The 17,901-nt window shown below is 43.1% G+C and overlaps 1 protein-coding gene and 1 pseudogene across 2 annotated transcripts; both read right to left on the bottom strand.

Moving 5' to 3' along the window:
- Positions 1-1,683: 1,683 nt before the first annotated feature.
- On the bottom strand, positions 1,684-5,132 carry LOC308292988 (26S proteasome non-ATPase regulatory subunit 8-like; annotated as a pseudogene). The gene is made up of 2 exons: positions 5,122-5,132; positions 1,684-2,399 (listed from the first exon to the last, which is right to left on the bottom strand). The product of its transcript is annotated as a 26S proteasome non-ATPase regulatory subunit 8-like (transcript).
- A 245-nt stretch (positions 5,133-5,377) lies between these two features.
- On the bottom strand, positions 5,378-7,777 carry LOC308293434 (transitional endoplasmic reticulum ATPase-like; the record flags this gene model as incomplete). Its single annotated transcript, XM_080735963.1, has 1 exon — positions 5,378-7,777. One exon carries the CDS (start codon positions 7,775-7,777, stop codon positions 5,378-5,380), a length of 2,400 nt encoding a protein of 799 aa, XP_080592089.1.
- Between the last annotated feature and the right edge of the window lie 10,124 nt (positions 7,778-17,901).

Below are 17,901 nucleotides of genomic sequence, written 5' to 3' on the forward strand. Positions count from 1 at the left end.
ACATCTCATGGCAATGTTTTCCTCATTGCTGTCCTCAGATCAATGGTAAAAAGATGATCCTCCCAAGCCTGAGAAACAACGTATCTGTGAAGGCAATTGGGAAGTCCATTGTTGTTGAGAAGAGTTCGAGCTTCCGGCTGTCGTACAGTCGCTCTCAGCAGGTCACAGTGACTGTGAATGACAGCATGGTGGGGAAGGTCTGTGGGGCGTGTGGAACCCTCCAAACCGGGTACTTTGTGGAATTTGATGTTGAGACGATGCAAGAGCGCATGGCAGCCTTCGTTGCACAAGATTTCCCGACCTCCTGCTAAGTAGGTTCCTTCCAGACAGAAAACAGCTTTTGCTAATTATCCCCAGCTTGTTTTATCCTCTTTGGAATAACGGATAAATGGGATTTATTCTACTTGCTGTTGTATAAGGTGTTTTGGTGAGGTGTTCTGTGTGTATATGACATCTGAAATGTCTTCAAATAGTAAAACCCACATTCATGTGGGAATTTCTGGAGGATTCATGACAGAACTATTTTCAAAGGACACATTTCAGAGAAATATACATACAATATATGCATATAATTTTATTCCATGATCTGTATAAGATTGAGAGTTAATTTGACTGTGTATGAGTTAAAGTGTAAATCTCATCCCTGTCATGTGCTGATGCATGAAATTAGTTTTTACCTCAATTGTGAGATGGATTGCTTTTCAAGATACACTTCAAATCACTTCAAAATTCAAATATTTGTATTTGAAAATATTCATCTTCCTCTTTTTCAGCGGATTGTAAACATGTCAGATCATCCATCGAGCAAGTGATCAAGAGCAGCAGTGCAATCAGCTATGATAAATTTAGCCTAACCATGAATCAGTTCCTAATTCTTTGCATGAACGTATGATATATTGAAATGCAAGAGCCCATTTGTACAATAATTAAAAAATAAAGCAAAATTGCACGAGGCAAATATTGTACTTTTACTCCACTACAATTGTTTGAAAACTTTAGTTAGTGGATTGATTTCCAATTTACAAATAAATAGACAGAAAAATATCAAACTCCGATTTGTTGCCCCTTCTGCACATGTGGAGTTCCTGGATGCGGATTACACAATCTGCTGTGCATATTGGATGACCTGCTGTGCCATCTCTGTAAGGCCATGGTCCCATCCTCTGAGTCTGGCCTCTGCTGCTGGGTGGTGAAACAGTAATATCCATCTAGGCCAGGGTTGGGCAACTGTGATGATAGAGGAGACACTGTATTTCCACACTCACTCCAGGGGGCCACATTGCATACTGTTGCTGTCGACAGAAAACTATTTGAACATAACTTATTTCGTAAATTGATGTCCCACCCCATCATTCTACTGTCACAAATAAGTAGCTAAAAAATGGCCAGTCTACAAGCGCTAAACATGTCACAATGCGACGTGTTTTTTATTTAGTTATACTTACAATATGTAAACTTTATTAACTTTATCTTACAAATAAGTTGGACATAAAAAGAGTACAATTTTAATACTAGCCATCAAAAACTACTAATATGGAGTGAAGTAATTAAAGGAGGTCCTGTTTTGCATGTTTGGAATTAATATAATACATCAGTATTCCGTATACTATTAACCTGTGGGCCGCATTAAGTGAAGGTGGGGGCCACATGTGGCCCCCGGGCCGCCAGTTGCCCATGTATGATTTAGGGCGGCTCTTGAGTCCAACCTCTCTGCTTGGCATACTCCGTCAACCGTCATCCTCTTTGGGAAGTTGAAGAACAGCACATAATGTATATCGAACTCGATCAGCTCATATGCCTTCTCAATGCAACAGGCAATCCAGCAGAATATCTATGAAGAACTTACTATATCGTGCTGTCTTAGCAGGGATATTACTTTTGGGGAGAAACACCTTGTTGCAATGTTGCAGTTTCCCTCCATCAGGTACTGTTCTAAAGAACCGGGTGTCTGATGATGTAGTCATTTGTCTTGATGTCCTGTGCGCTCAGCCTATGTTGTTCCTGTATGGAACTCAGACACACGGTTCTGTGAGAGGAGGAAGAGGAGGTTCAGGCCCAGCATCATGTAGGTTGATTCGGGCAGCTCATCTATGTAATCAAAGTAGTAATAACATTTTAATTGGGCCATGTAATCTCTCAAAGGAAGTAATGTCCTTTTTGAGGATGCTCCACAACGCTCCAAACTCCAGAACATCACTGGTTAGGAGGAACTGCTGCTCAGTAAGCATGCATGGCGCCAGTAATAGGCATAAAATGTAATTCCAATAGGAAAATCTTAAGGTTACTCAAAAGCTCTCCACATTTGCTCATGTTGGGGATTTTGTTTAGTTTTCAGTGGTTCATACAGCCCCGTAGTCTCTGTGATTCTGTCTTCTATCTTCTCTGTTTTCTCCCCTTCTCTTCTCCCCTCACCAACATATAGATTATTTCTTGTAGTCTTTCTTCTCTTCTCTCTCTTATATTCTCTTCTCTATTGCTGTCTCTGGCTGTTTATCCCTTTGGCAGTATTGCTAAACATCCTCTCTAATGGGTGTGTAAAATCTTTAAAAGGTACAGTATCTTCACACCTTTTAAATGTTGACAAATGCTCTCGTCTGACATCACGGCCCAACACAACCCATTGCCTTGAAAATCTAATAATGTTGGTTTGACAACCGCCCTTATCCTGAAAGTGCACTGTATCTTTGGATTATATCCACACACTTCTCTCTTAAATCTCTCTTAAATGAGGGGTAATTTAGGATAAAATCATGTCATGATATAAATGTAATTGTGCCACATGCCAGTTCTGGAGAACCTCTGATCCAACTGACTGCAATCTGCTGTAACATCATCAATACACGCAAATATGAAGGTGATCAGTTGGATGGTTCTCAAGATAACCCGGATAGACCACCTAACAGAGATTTATGGATCATCAATCTATAATATTGTATAGATTATGATGATCTTACATTAATGTCTCACATTCAAAACCATCTACATTTGCAATGGACTGTATATTAAATGTTCTGTATATGGATAACATACTTCATCTACTGTATTGCCTTTGTCTTTAAAGCTGTGAAACCTGTTTTGTGCAGATGTGTTCTTTAGTATGCAACTATGCATTCATCCACATTTATAAAAATGTGGGGTCGCGATTGTGGGCATTTCATTATAGGTTAAAAAAAGAAAGATGAGGGAGAAAAGGACAGCCTCTCCTGAAGTAACAAGAAAATCTTGTGAAACAAATGTCGGCACACAATCGGGTGCTGCAAGTCTGATGGTACAGTACGTGTGGCACTCCACCTTCCAGGGGTCTAGTGCAATGGTTCTCAACCTTTTCAAGCCGTGACCCCCCCCCCCCCCCCCAAATAAATATTTGAACCGGGGACCCCGACCCTGATACACATTTGGAATTGTAGGAGTTGAGGCATGACAATTTGGGCAATGTCTGACCAGTTATATTATTGATACAGTTTGTGTGTATGTACTTCTGTCCGTCCGTATGTCCATCCCGCAAAGCTGCATTGGCCAAGCTTCCCGGGACGTTTAATGAAATTAACTTATAAAAAGCACCACTCACTTCACACTGGGTGTGGTTTTTATACTGCTCTGGGGTAAGGGACCAGAGAAAATGGGTCTAGGGCACCATGGACCAGTGGACCTCAGTTGGATGGTTTGGAGGCTGAAATCAATTCCTTGACATACTACAGGGAGCCAATGCAAATATCTAGTGCTGCTACACTTTCTTGGTATTTGTAAGAACACCCTTATAGTAGTCAAGTCTACTGAAGACGAATGCATGGACATACACATCATCTTCTTCATCTGGCTTTGTGTGTATGTCCGTATGTCAGTACTGTATGTCCTGCATAACTCATAAAAGGCACCGCTCACTTCACTGGCTGTGATTCTTTTAATGCTAATGCTAACTTGTCCATTAAAAAAGGAAAAGGGCACCATAGAGTAAAAACGCATGATATGCCGTTTACTTGCATATCACCCCCCTCTGTCTCCCACCTTTCTTGTGTCCCATTGGAATAAAGCAACAATGGCAAAAATAAAAAGTCTAGCTGAGAATCCCATGCTAAAGTAACATGAGTATTCTGAGTGATACTGAATGGGTAAGCTGTCTATGACCTGCTGTTGTTGTTGATAAATCCTGTATTTCTTAATGCTGTTTTTATTTTTGAGCGGTGCAAACCGCTCCTATAAGTGGCTGTGCGTGTGTCTGTAGCCTTTTTCCTCAGTGTTATGCCTTAGTAAAATGTGTGTGCGTAGCACCATGTTTGTCTAGTGATGTCATATGTCGTATGTCTGTAGCCTTTTTCCTCAGCGTTTTGCCATAGCAAAATGTGTGTGTCCCCGTAGCTGTGCGTGTGTCCGTAGCCTTTTTCCTCAGCGTTTTGCCATAGTAAAATGTGTGTGCGTAGCATCATGTTTGTCTAGTGATGTCATATGTCGTATGTCTGTAGCCTTTTTCCTCAGCGTTTTGCCATAGCAAAATGTGTGTATCCCCGTAGCTGTGCGTGTGTCCGTAGCCTTTTTCCTCAGCGTTTTGCCATAGTAAAATGTGTGTGCGTAGCATCATGTTTGTCTAGTGATGTCATATGTCGTATGTCTGTAGCCTTTTTCCTCAGCGTTTTGCCATAGCAAAATGTGTGTGTGTCCGTAGCTGTGCGTGTGTCCGTAGCCTTTTTCCTCAGCGTTTTGCCATAGTAAAATGTGTGTGCGTAGCATCATGTTTGTCTAGTGATGTCATATGTCGTATGTCTGTAGCCTTTTTCCTCAGCGTTTTGCCATAGCAAAATGTGTGTGTGTAGCATAGCCTGTACATAGCCTGTAGGATAGCCTGTACATCCTAGACATAAATCTTAGTCTGAAGATGTTCACAACCACCGCTCACTTCACATTGGGTGTGATTTTTTATTTATTGACCCCTATAAGGCTAATTTTGCAAACCACTGGATTGATCAGTGCTCTTACAAGCAGTCCTCAAATGTTTTTCCATAATCCACATATCGTGACATTGTTTTCTGTTTGAGATGTTCTTCACATTTTTGAATTCATAATAGGCCTATTTCAGATCCACCAGCCTGCAATACTGATATCATCATTACGACCTCACCAACATACAGGGAAGCCATGCCGTTATTAGGCCCCTTATTCTTTCTTCCCCTTTTTTATGAGCGGTGTTAACCGCTCCTACATCTGGCTTTGTCTGTTTGTCATTGGTGAATTGGTGTAATTCTACTTCCACGGCAAACTACTTCCATTCCCAAATCTGTTCCGTCCCCAACCAGCATCAGAGCCAGGGCAACCCAAAAGGTTTCATGGTTTCTCCACTCAATGTTAAAGGAAACTTGAAAGCACATTGAGGGGCAGTATATGCTTATCCGTAAAGGTCATCATCATTATCTTCAGTGCCTCCTGAGCCCTGGCTTGGAGCACTGCCCCCTGTGGTATTGGAGGGAAACCTGAAGGAGCCAAAGCCACGGCTCTGCTGCAGCGTCTGTGAGAACATTTCATATTTACGGATGTCGTTGTCACTGACGGAGCGACGAGCGAATTTCATGGCCTCCTCAAAGTGGTCTTTCCTGATCTCAGGCACAGGATCGTCCCCCTCTACTTCCATAGCTGACGGGTTGGTCTGCCTCTCGCGCTCTCTGCAGATCTCATTCTCAATGCACTCTCTGATGGCCAGCTTGCACGCCCGCTGGCCGATCTCTGTGAGATCAGCACCAGAGAAGCCATTGGTCATCTTGGCCAGGAAGTCGAGATCCACATCCTTGCTGATGGGGCTTTTGCGGAGGTTGGCCTTGAGGATATTAATCCTGCTCTTTTCGTCGGGCAGGGGGATGTAGATGAGCTGGTCCAGACGACCAGGTCTTAGGATGGCGGCGTCGATGATGTCAGGTCTGTTGGTGGCTCCAATGATGAAGACGTTTTTCTTGCTGGACATGCCGTCCATCTCAGTCAGGATCTGGTTGATAACACGGTCACCGGCTCCACCTGCATCTCCTATGTTGGAACCACGGGACTTGGCTATTGAGTCCAGTTCATCGAAAAATAGGACACAAGGGGCTGCCTGGCGAGCCTTGTCAAAGATATCTCTGACGTTGGCCTCTGACTCCCCGAACCACATAGTGAGCAGCTCAGGTCCTTTGATGGAGATGAAGTTAGCCTGGCATTCATTAGCAATGGCCTTGGCCAGGAGTGTTTTACCACAACCAGGGGGACCGTAGAACAGCACACCCTTTGATGGGGTCATGCCAAACTTCAGGAACTTATCTGGGTGTTCCACTGGATACTGTACCAGCTCCTGCAGCTCCCTCTTGACATCGGCAAGACCTCCAATGTCCTCCCAGCTGACATTAGGAACCTCAACCACTGTCTCCCTCAGTGCTGATGGGTTGCTCTGACTCAGGGCCCACTTGAAGTCATCCATGGTGACAGCCAGTGAGTTCAAGACTTCGGCATCAATGGTCTCATCCTCCAGGTCAATCAGGTCCATCTTCTTTCGGATGGCCTGCAGAGCCGCCTCAGAGCAGAGAGCAGCTATATCTGCACCCACATGTCCATGGGTCCCATTGGCAACCTGTTCAAGGTCAACATCATCATGCAGCTTCATGTTCTTGGTGTGAATCTGGAGGATTTCCAGTCTGCCTGTTGCATCAGGGATGCCAATGTCCACCTCCTTATCAAAACGCCCGAATCGCCTAAGAGCTGTGTCAATGCTGTTGGGCCTGTTGGTGGCAGCCATGACAATGACATGAGTTCTCTGCTTCAGACCATCCATCAGGGTGAGGAGTTGAGACACAATACGCCTTTCCACCTCTCCATGAGTCTTTTCTCTCTTTGGAGCAATGGCATCAAGCTCATCTATGAAGATGATGGCTGGGGCATTCTTCTCAGCTTCCTCAAAGGCCTTTCTCAAATTACTCTCACTTTCTCCAGCCATCTTACTCATTATCTCAGGACCATTAATTACGAAGAAGAAGGCTCCAGTTTCATTTGCCACAGCTCTAGCAATCAGGGTCTTTCCTGTTCCAGGAGGTCCATACAGAAGGATTCCACGTGGTGGCTTGACTCCAATTGCCTTGAACAGTGCAGGGTGTCTAAGAGGCAGCTCTACCATCTCTTTGATCAGAGCCAACTGCTTCCTTACTCCTCCAAGGTTATCATAGCCAACCTCATTCAGAGACTCCTCCTCATCCTCTCTCCTGATGGGCTCTCCCTCACAGTGGATAACCGTGTCAGGAGCAACGATGCAGTAGGGGGATGGTTCCGTCTCTACCACCTTGAACTCCACAGCACGCATGCCTCCCCTGACCTGGAAGATGTCATCTTTACGGATGGGCCTGAAAGCCTCTAGGAAGTAAGGCTTGAGGTAGACCTCAAACAGGTTTCCAGTAATCCCCTCTACTGTGTCATCTATTGGGAGAACATGGATTCTTTCTCCGTATTTCACATCAGGACATGGCTGAATGTTCACAACGTCACCCAGGCGGACCCTCAAATTGTTGCGGACAACCCTGTTCATATGGACCTTTTCATCAGAGCAGGCAGCGTCAGAGAGAACAATGCACACAGTCTCTTTTCTCTTTTTCCCCTTTATCAGCACTGTGTCTCCACGGAACAGCATAAGCTCATCCATCTTGGTCTGAGAGAGGGAGATCACACTATTGTCATCATTGACAGATTCATCAACAATCAGTCTGTTGGGTCTTTGCTTCTTTTTCAGAATGGCAGTGGCAAGATCATCATTGTTAGATACCCCTCCCGAAGCCATGGTTGTGCACGTGTATTAATATTTATGTTTAATAAAAATCTGCTAAGCTTTACTATCCTTGTTTCTCAAGTCGAGTCTGACTGTCTCTGACTTTATCTATTTATGTCTCTCTAGCCAGAAATAGACAATGGATGCCCCTAGGATATAGCTAACATTTAAGGGCACTTCTTATATAATGCAGACAGAAATGTGGTCTGAAGTCACACACAACACAAGCTGTTGCCTAGCAACAACGCTGATTTGTGCTGCAGGTCCTTAATCTGACATTGTATGCTTGAATGTTTTACGTTATATGCACACATTTCACATTTCTCTCTTAAATGCCCTTGTCAGAAAGTAGAACACCACCAGCCTTAAAAGGAAAGATCTATACAGGGTTTGGGCCGCTAAGTGGCCCTCACACTTACATTACCGATCCGACCAATACAGTATGTCTGAGTCAGTGTTGGGGGAGTTGCCAGAGTACCCATTGTACCATTCTGTCAGTGTCTGAAATGGAGATATAGAGATGTTTTGTTTGTCTGTCTATCTGTGTCCCATTTATGCCCATATATGGAGATCCCTGATGTCTTCAATATATGCCCATATGAGCATAATGGTTGGATCGGCGGTTCTGGACAACTGGATATCTGAACTACTCGACGATGGGCACTACACTGATACACTCACAAGAGTCCTTGGCGCTGTGTCGGGTTTGAAGTCCTTCGGCCCCATACTGTACACATGACTATATATGGGCATATAGCGGTCAGATCTGTGGCTCTGGACAACAGGATCTTTTCTCTTTCTGAATCTTACAATAAATACGATGGAGGCAGCTTGCACAATAACGAATTTAACCTCTTTACGCATGTAAACCTGTGACATTAAAGTTGATTCTGATATGTTATTAAAAGTGTATTAAGTATAATAATGCATGTAACAGAAAATCACAAACATTGTGTAATAATGCCCCTTTATTATGATATTATTGCAATTTTTTTCAAGATATTGATAAAGGAAAATCTTCCGTAAATGGATTCATACATAGTTCAATGAATACAGTATACAGTATATGATTATACATTATGAATATAATCACAGGAGAAGTCTTGTGGTGCTGGAGGATCCTTGTTGATGCAGTAGATTGCAGTTGGTAGGAATGTTGGAATCAAACTGGGAATAAAGGATAGATGTGTCATCAGTATTTGTTTCTATAACTGAAATGTTGTGTGTTGAGGATATCACCACAGTCCAAAGGCTCTACAATCTGGAGTGCCCGCTGGCCTAGTGGTCCAGGCGCATACCACATATACAGTAGGCCCAAATGTCTTATGGCGCGTCGCGGGTTTGAGTCCCGATGTCCTTTGCCCCATCTCACTCTCCCTGTTTCCTGCCTACCAACTGTACATACCTACCTAGTTAAAGATTAACCCAGAAAAAAAGCTATGTCTTCATTGTCTTTGAGGATTGGTTGACATCATTTTATTTCACAAGATTTCTTGTTACTTAGGGGAGGCCATGGGGCTGGCGGTCGAAAACAAATATAGCTTGCTGACTGTCTAAACTCATAGAGAAAGTAAGTAGGCTAACAAACAATAAACAAAGACAATTAAGTGCCACTGGAGACATAATGACGTGACTCACCGTTTAGGGAAGTCACAAATCACGGGCCTTCCATTTTCCCATGTCCATTTTTGCAAAGCGAGGGTGCAGGCCTTCAAGAAAGAATTGCAGTTGCTGTCCAACCACTGGTACTGTAGTAGGAGTCCCACAGGCTCCACATACAAATTCAGCTGCCTTTTCTCTGATCGATATTGTGAGTTGATTGGCAGGACTGAAGGACAGCTGAAGTCCCGGTTCACTATTAATTGTTACTGCGTTGTCTGAGATCAGTAAAGATGTATCGATTGTAGAGAAAACCCTCTGATTCAGTTGTTTTCCATTTATCTGCAAATGTATAACAAATACTTTAATAACAGGCACTTTGACAAGTTGAACAATTTCATCATACAGTAACTGCCTATTTTGCTGCTGTAAAAAGATACAGATTTTAGTTTCAGTTTTGTTTATTCTGCATTAAATCAGGAATATAACCAAGACCCTGGGCTGACAGGGGCCATTGAAATGTATAAAAGTAACCTGAATTCGTCAATAAATCGTCTTGTGTTATATGTTGTCAGGGGGCCCAAACTTTCAGGCATCACCCTTTTGTTTGAGTGCAGAAGGACAAAAGTGGGGACAGATGTCTAAACTTGCAGCTAACCAAGCTACTCACCCAAACTTCATGTTTATTGCTAATGGTAATATTCACGCCATCAAGGAACACATACACCACCATAATTCTGTTAATCATGGGGGTGCCAGACTTCTGCAGTTTCACCGCCACCCTGAACCGCTCTGGTGTTGGGGTAGGGAAGCAAACTTTGACCAGATCGTAGGTCCCTGAATCTTCAATGTCGCCAGAGTCACCACTGAAATCAGTGAGTGTACCATCTTCTCCCAGAGAACACCGTTTAAGGTGGCAGGCCATCACACCGTTCTTGATTTGGCATGTCTCATCACTGTCACATGACATGTTCTGGGACAGAACCACTCCTGAGGTGTGGCAGCTGTGGATTCTGTGGCAGTTGTCTGAGATCATGGACTCTCCAACCTACACATGACACAAAACTAATGATTACATTCATCACTGAGACCATTCATTATTATCAATTCATTATTAATTATACAATGCCATATTCACAATCAATGTGCATTTGATACACACGCAAACGCACACGCACGCACACACAGGCACACAGGCACGCACGCACGCACAGGTAAAGCTCACCTTGTAAGTGTATCCATTATCGTAACAGCTACACTGATCAACGCTAACACAGCCCGTCCCATTGAAGTAGTATCCATCATTGCAGGTACAGCCCTCAACACAGCTGTCTGGGCAGGTGATGGTGTCTATAAGGCCAGGGCACGGTTTGTCACAGATCTCCGCACACACCTGATATTGGCTGTTGGCTGAACAGGATAAAGCTGAAAAAAAAAACCCCATCACATTCAGGTATTTCGCAGACAGTCTTATCCCCATATTACAATGGAGACAACCATAGCGTTTAAATAGGAAATATAATTAAAACGTATATCTGTAACTTACGACAGAAGTGTTCGTTCCTCCACGTGTTCACTTTCACCCCTAACGTCTGACAGTCTGCCATGTAGGCCGAGATGCTTCCACAGAGAACATGGCGTGCTCCCTTAGCCTGGCAGACATCATAAACACAGTCTCTGTAGTAAGGCATGGCATCTATTATACTGTGGCAGGCAGCAAAGGGACCATAAGCGTCTGTGATCATTTTACAGTCTTGTTCAAAGACAGCCTTTTGATGGCTGTCACACTTGGGGCAGATGTCTCCGCTGCAGCCATCTTCACAAACCACTCCAGGCACAGACACTTTCCAGGCTGCGCCAAAGGTCAGGATGTTTTTGGTATTATCTGGAATTATTTTCCCATCAGGCAGCTGGAACTCATCTGCTTTGTTGCCGTTGAAGTTGCCACACAGACCGCAGGTCTTGCCCCTGTAGTTGCCAGGTACAGTGACAATGACACGGTAGATCATGTCATATGACACTTTTAGGCCGAAGTCAGTTAAGATGACGTAGTGGTTTTTTTCTTGGTAAACTTGGATGGCACCTTTGTTGAGGCTCATTGGGATGTGGGATTGGACACCATTTACCTGGACAAAATAATTAAGCAATTCAATGTAATGCTTTTCAAAATATTTAAGATTGTCAGTTAAATCTTTTAAGTCATTCAGACATAATCTCAGCTCAATGGTTAATGCTACTGTTACCAGTGCCTGGTACTTAACCCTCAAATTCAGATTACACGTGTGTGCATGACGGATGACAGATTGCAAATTCCTACAAATGATCGCATATTACGAGTGCTGCATCAAATCTATTTGCTCATAGATTGATGTCATTGTTTGCACTCTGAATAAAAATAAATAAAAATAAAACTATTTGCTCATGAATATGCAACATATCTATCAAACACTCAAACAGTACACTGCAGTCTGCAGTTGTACGGTACATGGGTTGCTCCCAGGTGTGGATATGTATAATGTCTGTTTATGAGTTTGATGCTTTAAAAGAGCTGATGAAATGAAGAAATAATCTTTAAGACTGTAGGAAAAGTGTGACATACCATGATCATTCCAATTTGGTTCATGCGTAGGATCAATACATAGCCATAAACTTCAACAGCCACAAGTTTTGCCACTGAGACTTGGGGATTTGCAGACATGGCATACCACTTCTCATTCTCCACCACCACAGAGAAGGGGTTGAGATTTGTGCCCTCCAGGTGGCAAGCTTGAGCTGCGGTGTAGGTGCAGGTGCCTTGGAAGTCATATGTGCCATTGTCAAAGGTGTTGTAATGAGGGTCACCAGAGATGGTGCAGGTTCCATGTCCTAAAGGCTGACATGATCGGACACCTTTCTTTACTTCACACCTCTCATCGGGTCCACAAGACGCCTTCTTACACAGCACCTAAAATTAATTATAAGGATGCTTATTTCATTGTGCATCTTCATGCTTATGAAAATAAATCCCACCAGATTTATGCAACAAAGAAATCCCAGACGATAATGAGGCATCTGACAAACCAAAGTTAAAATTATAACATAGAGAAGCAAACAATATAATTCAGTTACTGTAAAAATTCAAAATTCTAAACCCACTATACAAGAATTTGAATGTTAAACTATAGTGCCTAAATATAGAAGTTAGCACACACACACACACACACACGCACGCATGCACGCACGCGCGCGCACACACACACACACACACACACACACACACACACACACGCACACACGCACACACACACACACACACACACACACACACACACACACACACACACATATAGAGATACAGTATATATTATTTTTTTGTGCCAAGATGTAGGCCAGATGTGGGAATTTAGTTCCTTCCTGGAGCAGCACTCAAAAAAGAAAAAGATCAAAAAATGAAAAAGAAAAACTTTTTAGACAGCCACATACACGCAGAATTCTCTTAATTTGTACCTTTCCATCGCAGGTGCATTCTTGTTGGCAGTTCTCATCGGGATAAAAGACCTGTCCATGCTTATAGTATTTTCCCTTATGAACACAACCACAATGGCCAGAAGGGACACATTCATCTCCACTGAGGACAAAGCCCTCGTTGCAGACACAACCTTCCATACAATGAGCTCCGCAGACAGATGGAATGGAGTTATTCTGGCATGATCCCGAACAGCCACTGGAACAAAGCTCATAATGGCCATTTGATGGACACTGGGCATCTATAAGTATATCACAATCATAATCACTTCAATTACAAAGTACAGTCAATGAAGACAACCGAGACCATTTCTGTCAGGTGATGCAGAGATTCACAGACAAATTAGTTCAATGTTACATTTGCACACAGTGGAACAGGGGCAAATAGATCTTACATTCAGGACAAAAATGCCCAACTCTTATCACTTCACACAATTATTACTACTGCACATTGTACTGCATTATAGGGAGGTGGAAATGCCCTTACCACAGAAGTGAGCAGACCTCCAGGCGTGTACTTTGGCACCTTTCAGCTGACATGCTGCTGTGTAGGCGGTCAGAGTCTTGCACTGCATGTTCCTGCCTCCCTGGTAAAGACAGGCATCATACACGCAGTCTTTGAGGAAACCTGCAGGGTCGACGCTGGCATGGCAGTCGCGGAAAGGGCCCGCAGGGTTGCTGATGAGACCGCAATACTTGTCGGTGGCAAACAGCTCTTTCTGAGTGTCATTGCAGCCGGGACACAGGCCTTGGCAGCCATCAACACAGCCATGGATCGCAGTAACCTTCCAGCTCTCGCCAAGTGCCTTGGGAGTGGACGCTTGTTTCCCATCTCTCATCCGCATGTCGTCTTTGGGGTTGAGATTGTAGTTCCCGCACATGCCTTGCATTGCACCCTTGTATGTTCCAGGGACGGTGACAAAGGCTACACTTTTCCAGTCGAAAGACACTTTGACTCCAAAGTCAGTCTGAATGACAGCAAACCAGCCACTCTTATACACATGGAGTTTGTCTCTGCCTATTGTCAACGGGAGATTGGAAAGCTCATTGTTGACCTAAAGGAGAAATGACACAGTAGACGATTGACACATTTAGATAGAGACAGACAGACAGACAGACAGACAGACAGACAGACAGACAGACAGACAGACAGACAGACAGATATTACTGATTGAAAAACAGTTACCATCACAAAACCAGGCTGCTCCTTGCTGATGACGACGGTGTACCCAAGCACTTTGACCTCCAACATCTTGATGGCCGACCCTGCCTTCTTATCGCGGCCATCAGTGTACAGCACAACACTGAACCACCCCGGGCTGGTTTGATTGGATGACACCCCGGCTAGCTCATATGCACAGGTGCCCTGGAAGTTGTAGCGCTGCCCATCAAAGGTCACAAAATGAGGGTCACCGGATACCATGCACGTGGCCCAGTTCACAGGGTGGCAGCCCCTGATACCCTTCACCACCTGACACTGCTGCCCGAGGGGACAGCCGCCTGCCTGTACGGACAGACTTCCACCAGCAGAGCATTTGTAGCGTTTGGTGCAGCTCTCATCGCCCCAGAAGCTGGCGCCTGCCTCCACATGGCGGCCTTTGTACGTGCAGCCACACTGTACCTTGGGGACACACTTGGTGCCACTAAGCACATAGCCATTGTTGCAGGTACAGGTTTCCACGCAGCTTTGTTTGCATTTGGAGGGTGCGTCTGGGTCTACACAGGTGGCGGGGCAGGCACTTCCACAGAACTCATAGTGGCTGTTCTCTGGGCACTTTGGAGCTGTAAAGATAAATGAAATAGTATACTGCATATAGTAACTTTACAAACCTTCCTAATGATCCATAGTCCTCAAAACATAATCACTTTGCTTTCACTTTGCTTTGCAATACAATGTATCAGTATCATATAATCATATATGTATTTATACTTTTGATGAACTGTGACCAATAGCTCATGTTTGCCTTTGGATTACTCACAGCATTTCGCAGCCTTCCTCCAGTCTTGACCCTTGACGCCAGTCCTCTGGCAAGCGTCAGAGTAGACCTGCAGAGTGTCACAGAAGTACGTCTTCATCATCTCTCCTCTGCACAGGTCAATCATACAGCTGCTCTGAAACACCTTGGGGTCGATGAGAGGGTGACAGTCTGGGAAGTGCCAATCTGTCATTTCTTCAATGGCCTTGCAGATGATCTTGTGTTCGATCTCTTTAACCCACGTGGCCTTGCAGTTTTCACACTGTCCACCGCATTCATCTTTGCAGTAGGCATTGCCTGGCATGCCGGGAACCCTCCAGCTCCTACCCAGCGCCACCACATTGCTGGCAACAGAGCCAGTAGGGGTGGTCATATCGTCATCTTGTTTGTTGTTGAAGTTGCCACACATGCCACACACCTTGCCAGCAAAGCTGCCTGGCACAGTGATGACCAGGTACTGCTGCCAGTCATACTGCACAGTAAGACCAAAATCTGTTTCGAGGACCACAGAGAAGCCACTCTGAGAGAGTTTCACCTTTCCATTTGCCAGGTTCATGGGGAGATTCCATACCTGGTAATTCACCTGAAATATGTTGAACATATTAAATGTATGTCACAAGCATTGCTGACAATTTTACATTAGAATACATTGCAAATATACAGTAGGAAGCCACAGTGTGGTTTGTACATAGTATATATGTATTAACATTCATGTATTCAGTCACAGTCATCATATTAAAATCAATGTACATGTATATGATGCAGATATCTAGGCCAGCATCTAAGTTTATTATGTATTTATTTGTATTCATCATCGTGGATCTTATGTTTCATTTAATGCTGCTACTGGTAGTGGTACCTAACTTTCACTCTGGCTGTTTTCCTTTTACATTTTCTTTTTGTCAAAGTGCGGTCTTTAGTTTGTTTGTCATGTCAAGTCTAGTAAGCTCCTGCTGTATGTTGCTCAGTATATAGGCATATCAGCAAAAGGTCTAAAAACATTAAAACATTTAATCAACAATAATACATAAGGTGCATGGAACAATAAACTTTTGTGCCAATATACATTGACTGGCTTACCCGGACAAGACCAAACTCCATGTGTACTATGTTGATGATGATTCCGTACACCTTGACTGTGACCATTCCCACTTCAGTGAGCTGTGAGTTGACACGCCAGTTCATGTTCTGTGATTCCACCTTAAAGGATGGGTGGTTCTCATCCACATGGCAGTTCATGGCCATGTTATAGGTACAGTTGCCCATGAAGTTGTAGTAGTGACCATCAAAGGTGCGGTAGTGAGGGTCACCCATGGCCCAGCAGGTGCCTGTAGTGGAAGGCACAGTGGCTGGACCAGCTGTGCTGGATCCTGAAAACATGCATTTGTCTAGGTTAAGTTTAAGTAGTGACAATTGTATATTACCTTAAAGTACAGTAATGTTGAAATTTGGTAGAAACTTGTACTACCTGGGCAAGACATAGCCAAGTCAAAATATTGTCAATCATCATTCACCTGTCTGTTTCCTCTGTGCTCTGTGAGCGAAAAGTCTCAATAACAACTTTTTTGCACATAAACAAACACAAATAAAGTTATAATACGGTATGTAAAAGTCCCAAGCCCTGGTACATAATTATTTTCCAGCTATTTCGACTACTATTGATGACCTATTGATTTTTTAAATGTATTATTAATTAGTATTATGAATTCAGCTAACTTTACTAGATTTGTTATTTCTAATAATTTATTGAATTTATATTACTAGATGTTTTATATTTTTACAAAATCCACTTTGTGTTTGTGTGCTAACAGTGTGACCTGTTCCGCCATGCAAGGGAGTGAATGAAATAGCTACTTTTCCTTTTCTTTTTTCTTTTTCATGCCTAGCTGAACATTTAAATTGTCCTTCCAGGTTGTTGCTTTAGAGCACATAAGCAACAGATGAAGATGATCAACAATATTTGGACTTGCTGAAGAGTAGTAGCTGCTAAATCACACCGTTTTACACTTACCATTCAGGAGCAGAACCGCAACTATGATCACAAGCATCCCCATGGCTGACAATGGATAGCTCCTAATAGGACAAAAACATGAAACTGTAAACAGCCTAATAGGGCATCCAGCGGTACATTTGTATTTGACAGTGTTTGGCAGGGAAATGAAACAGTGAAGAAATTGAAATCAGAGTCAGAGAATTGTTAAACTTTTTAATCATTCATGTATCTGAACATCTAATCCTTACCTGAGCTGTACAACAGGAGCACAGGCGTTCTGCTTCTGGAGACCAACACTTAAATTCTACTAGGTCTTTACCAAAGAACCAATCAGCTTCTTGCTGGCAATGAATGACGTTTCACAGAAGCTGGGAAACACACCAGCACAGGGCACAGCAATAAAACATGTTACTGTAAGTCTTTTATGATGACTGACTGTGATAGAGGGCATGGAATGAATCAATTATCTTTTGTCATTAGACCTAATACATTAATCATTTTAAATTCCATCACAGTGACAATATCAGACAAATATCATTTCATGTGTTTACTTTACATAGAGGGAAATTATGAAAATTAAAAGAATAGTGTGATTTAGGGTTAGGGTTCACATATGGAATTGTTTTCAATTTGTTGCTAAATACATATTTCCCTATAGTGACTTCAGCTTATTGGATTTCCAAAAATAAAGCATTACAATAACATATACCGGTATATATATATTTTTTGTCACAGTGCCTACCGCTGCAAATGACACCCCTAGTCTGTCTACTGTACAGCTTTGCCACTACTGAGTATGTAAGAAGCCTAATGGGATTTTTGCCAAAAGCTTGTGCCTCAACTCTGGTGCCACTCTGATAAAATAGGCAACAGCTCTGATTAACGAGTTTGCATTTATTCTTACTGCAAAGCCACCACCCAGAAAATGAATAAATAGGTGTGGATGCATGTCTTTCATTGCATAATGATTAAATAGCCAGTGCTATCTCAATGCAATCATTCACTTTACAAAAGTACAAAAGTGTAAAAGTAAAAAGTCATGTCTGCTGGATAATACTCATTGT

The sequence above is a fragment of the Nannobrachium achirus genome (genome assembly GCF_963921795.1).
Source record: "Nannobrachium achirus genome assembly, chromosome: 10".
NCBI lineage: Eukaryota > Metazoa > Chordata > Actinopteri > Myctophiformes > Myctophidae > Nannobrachium > Nannobrachium achirus.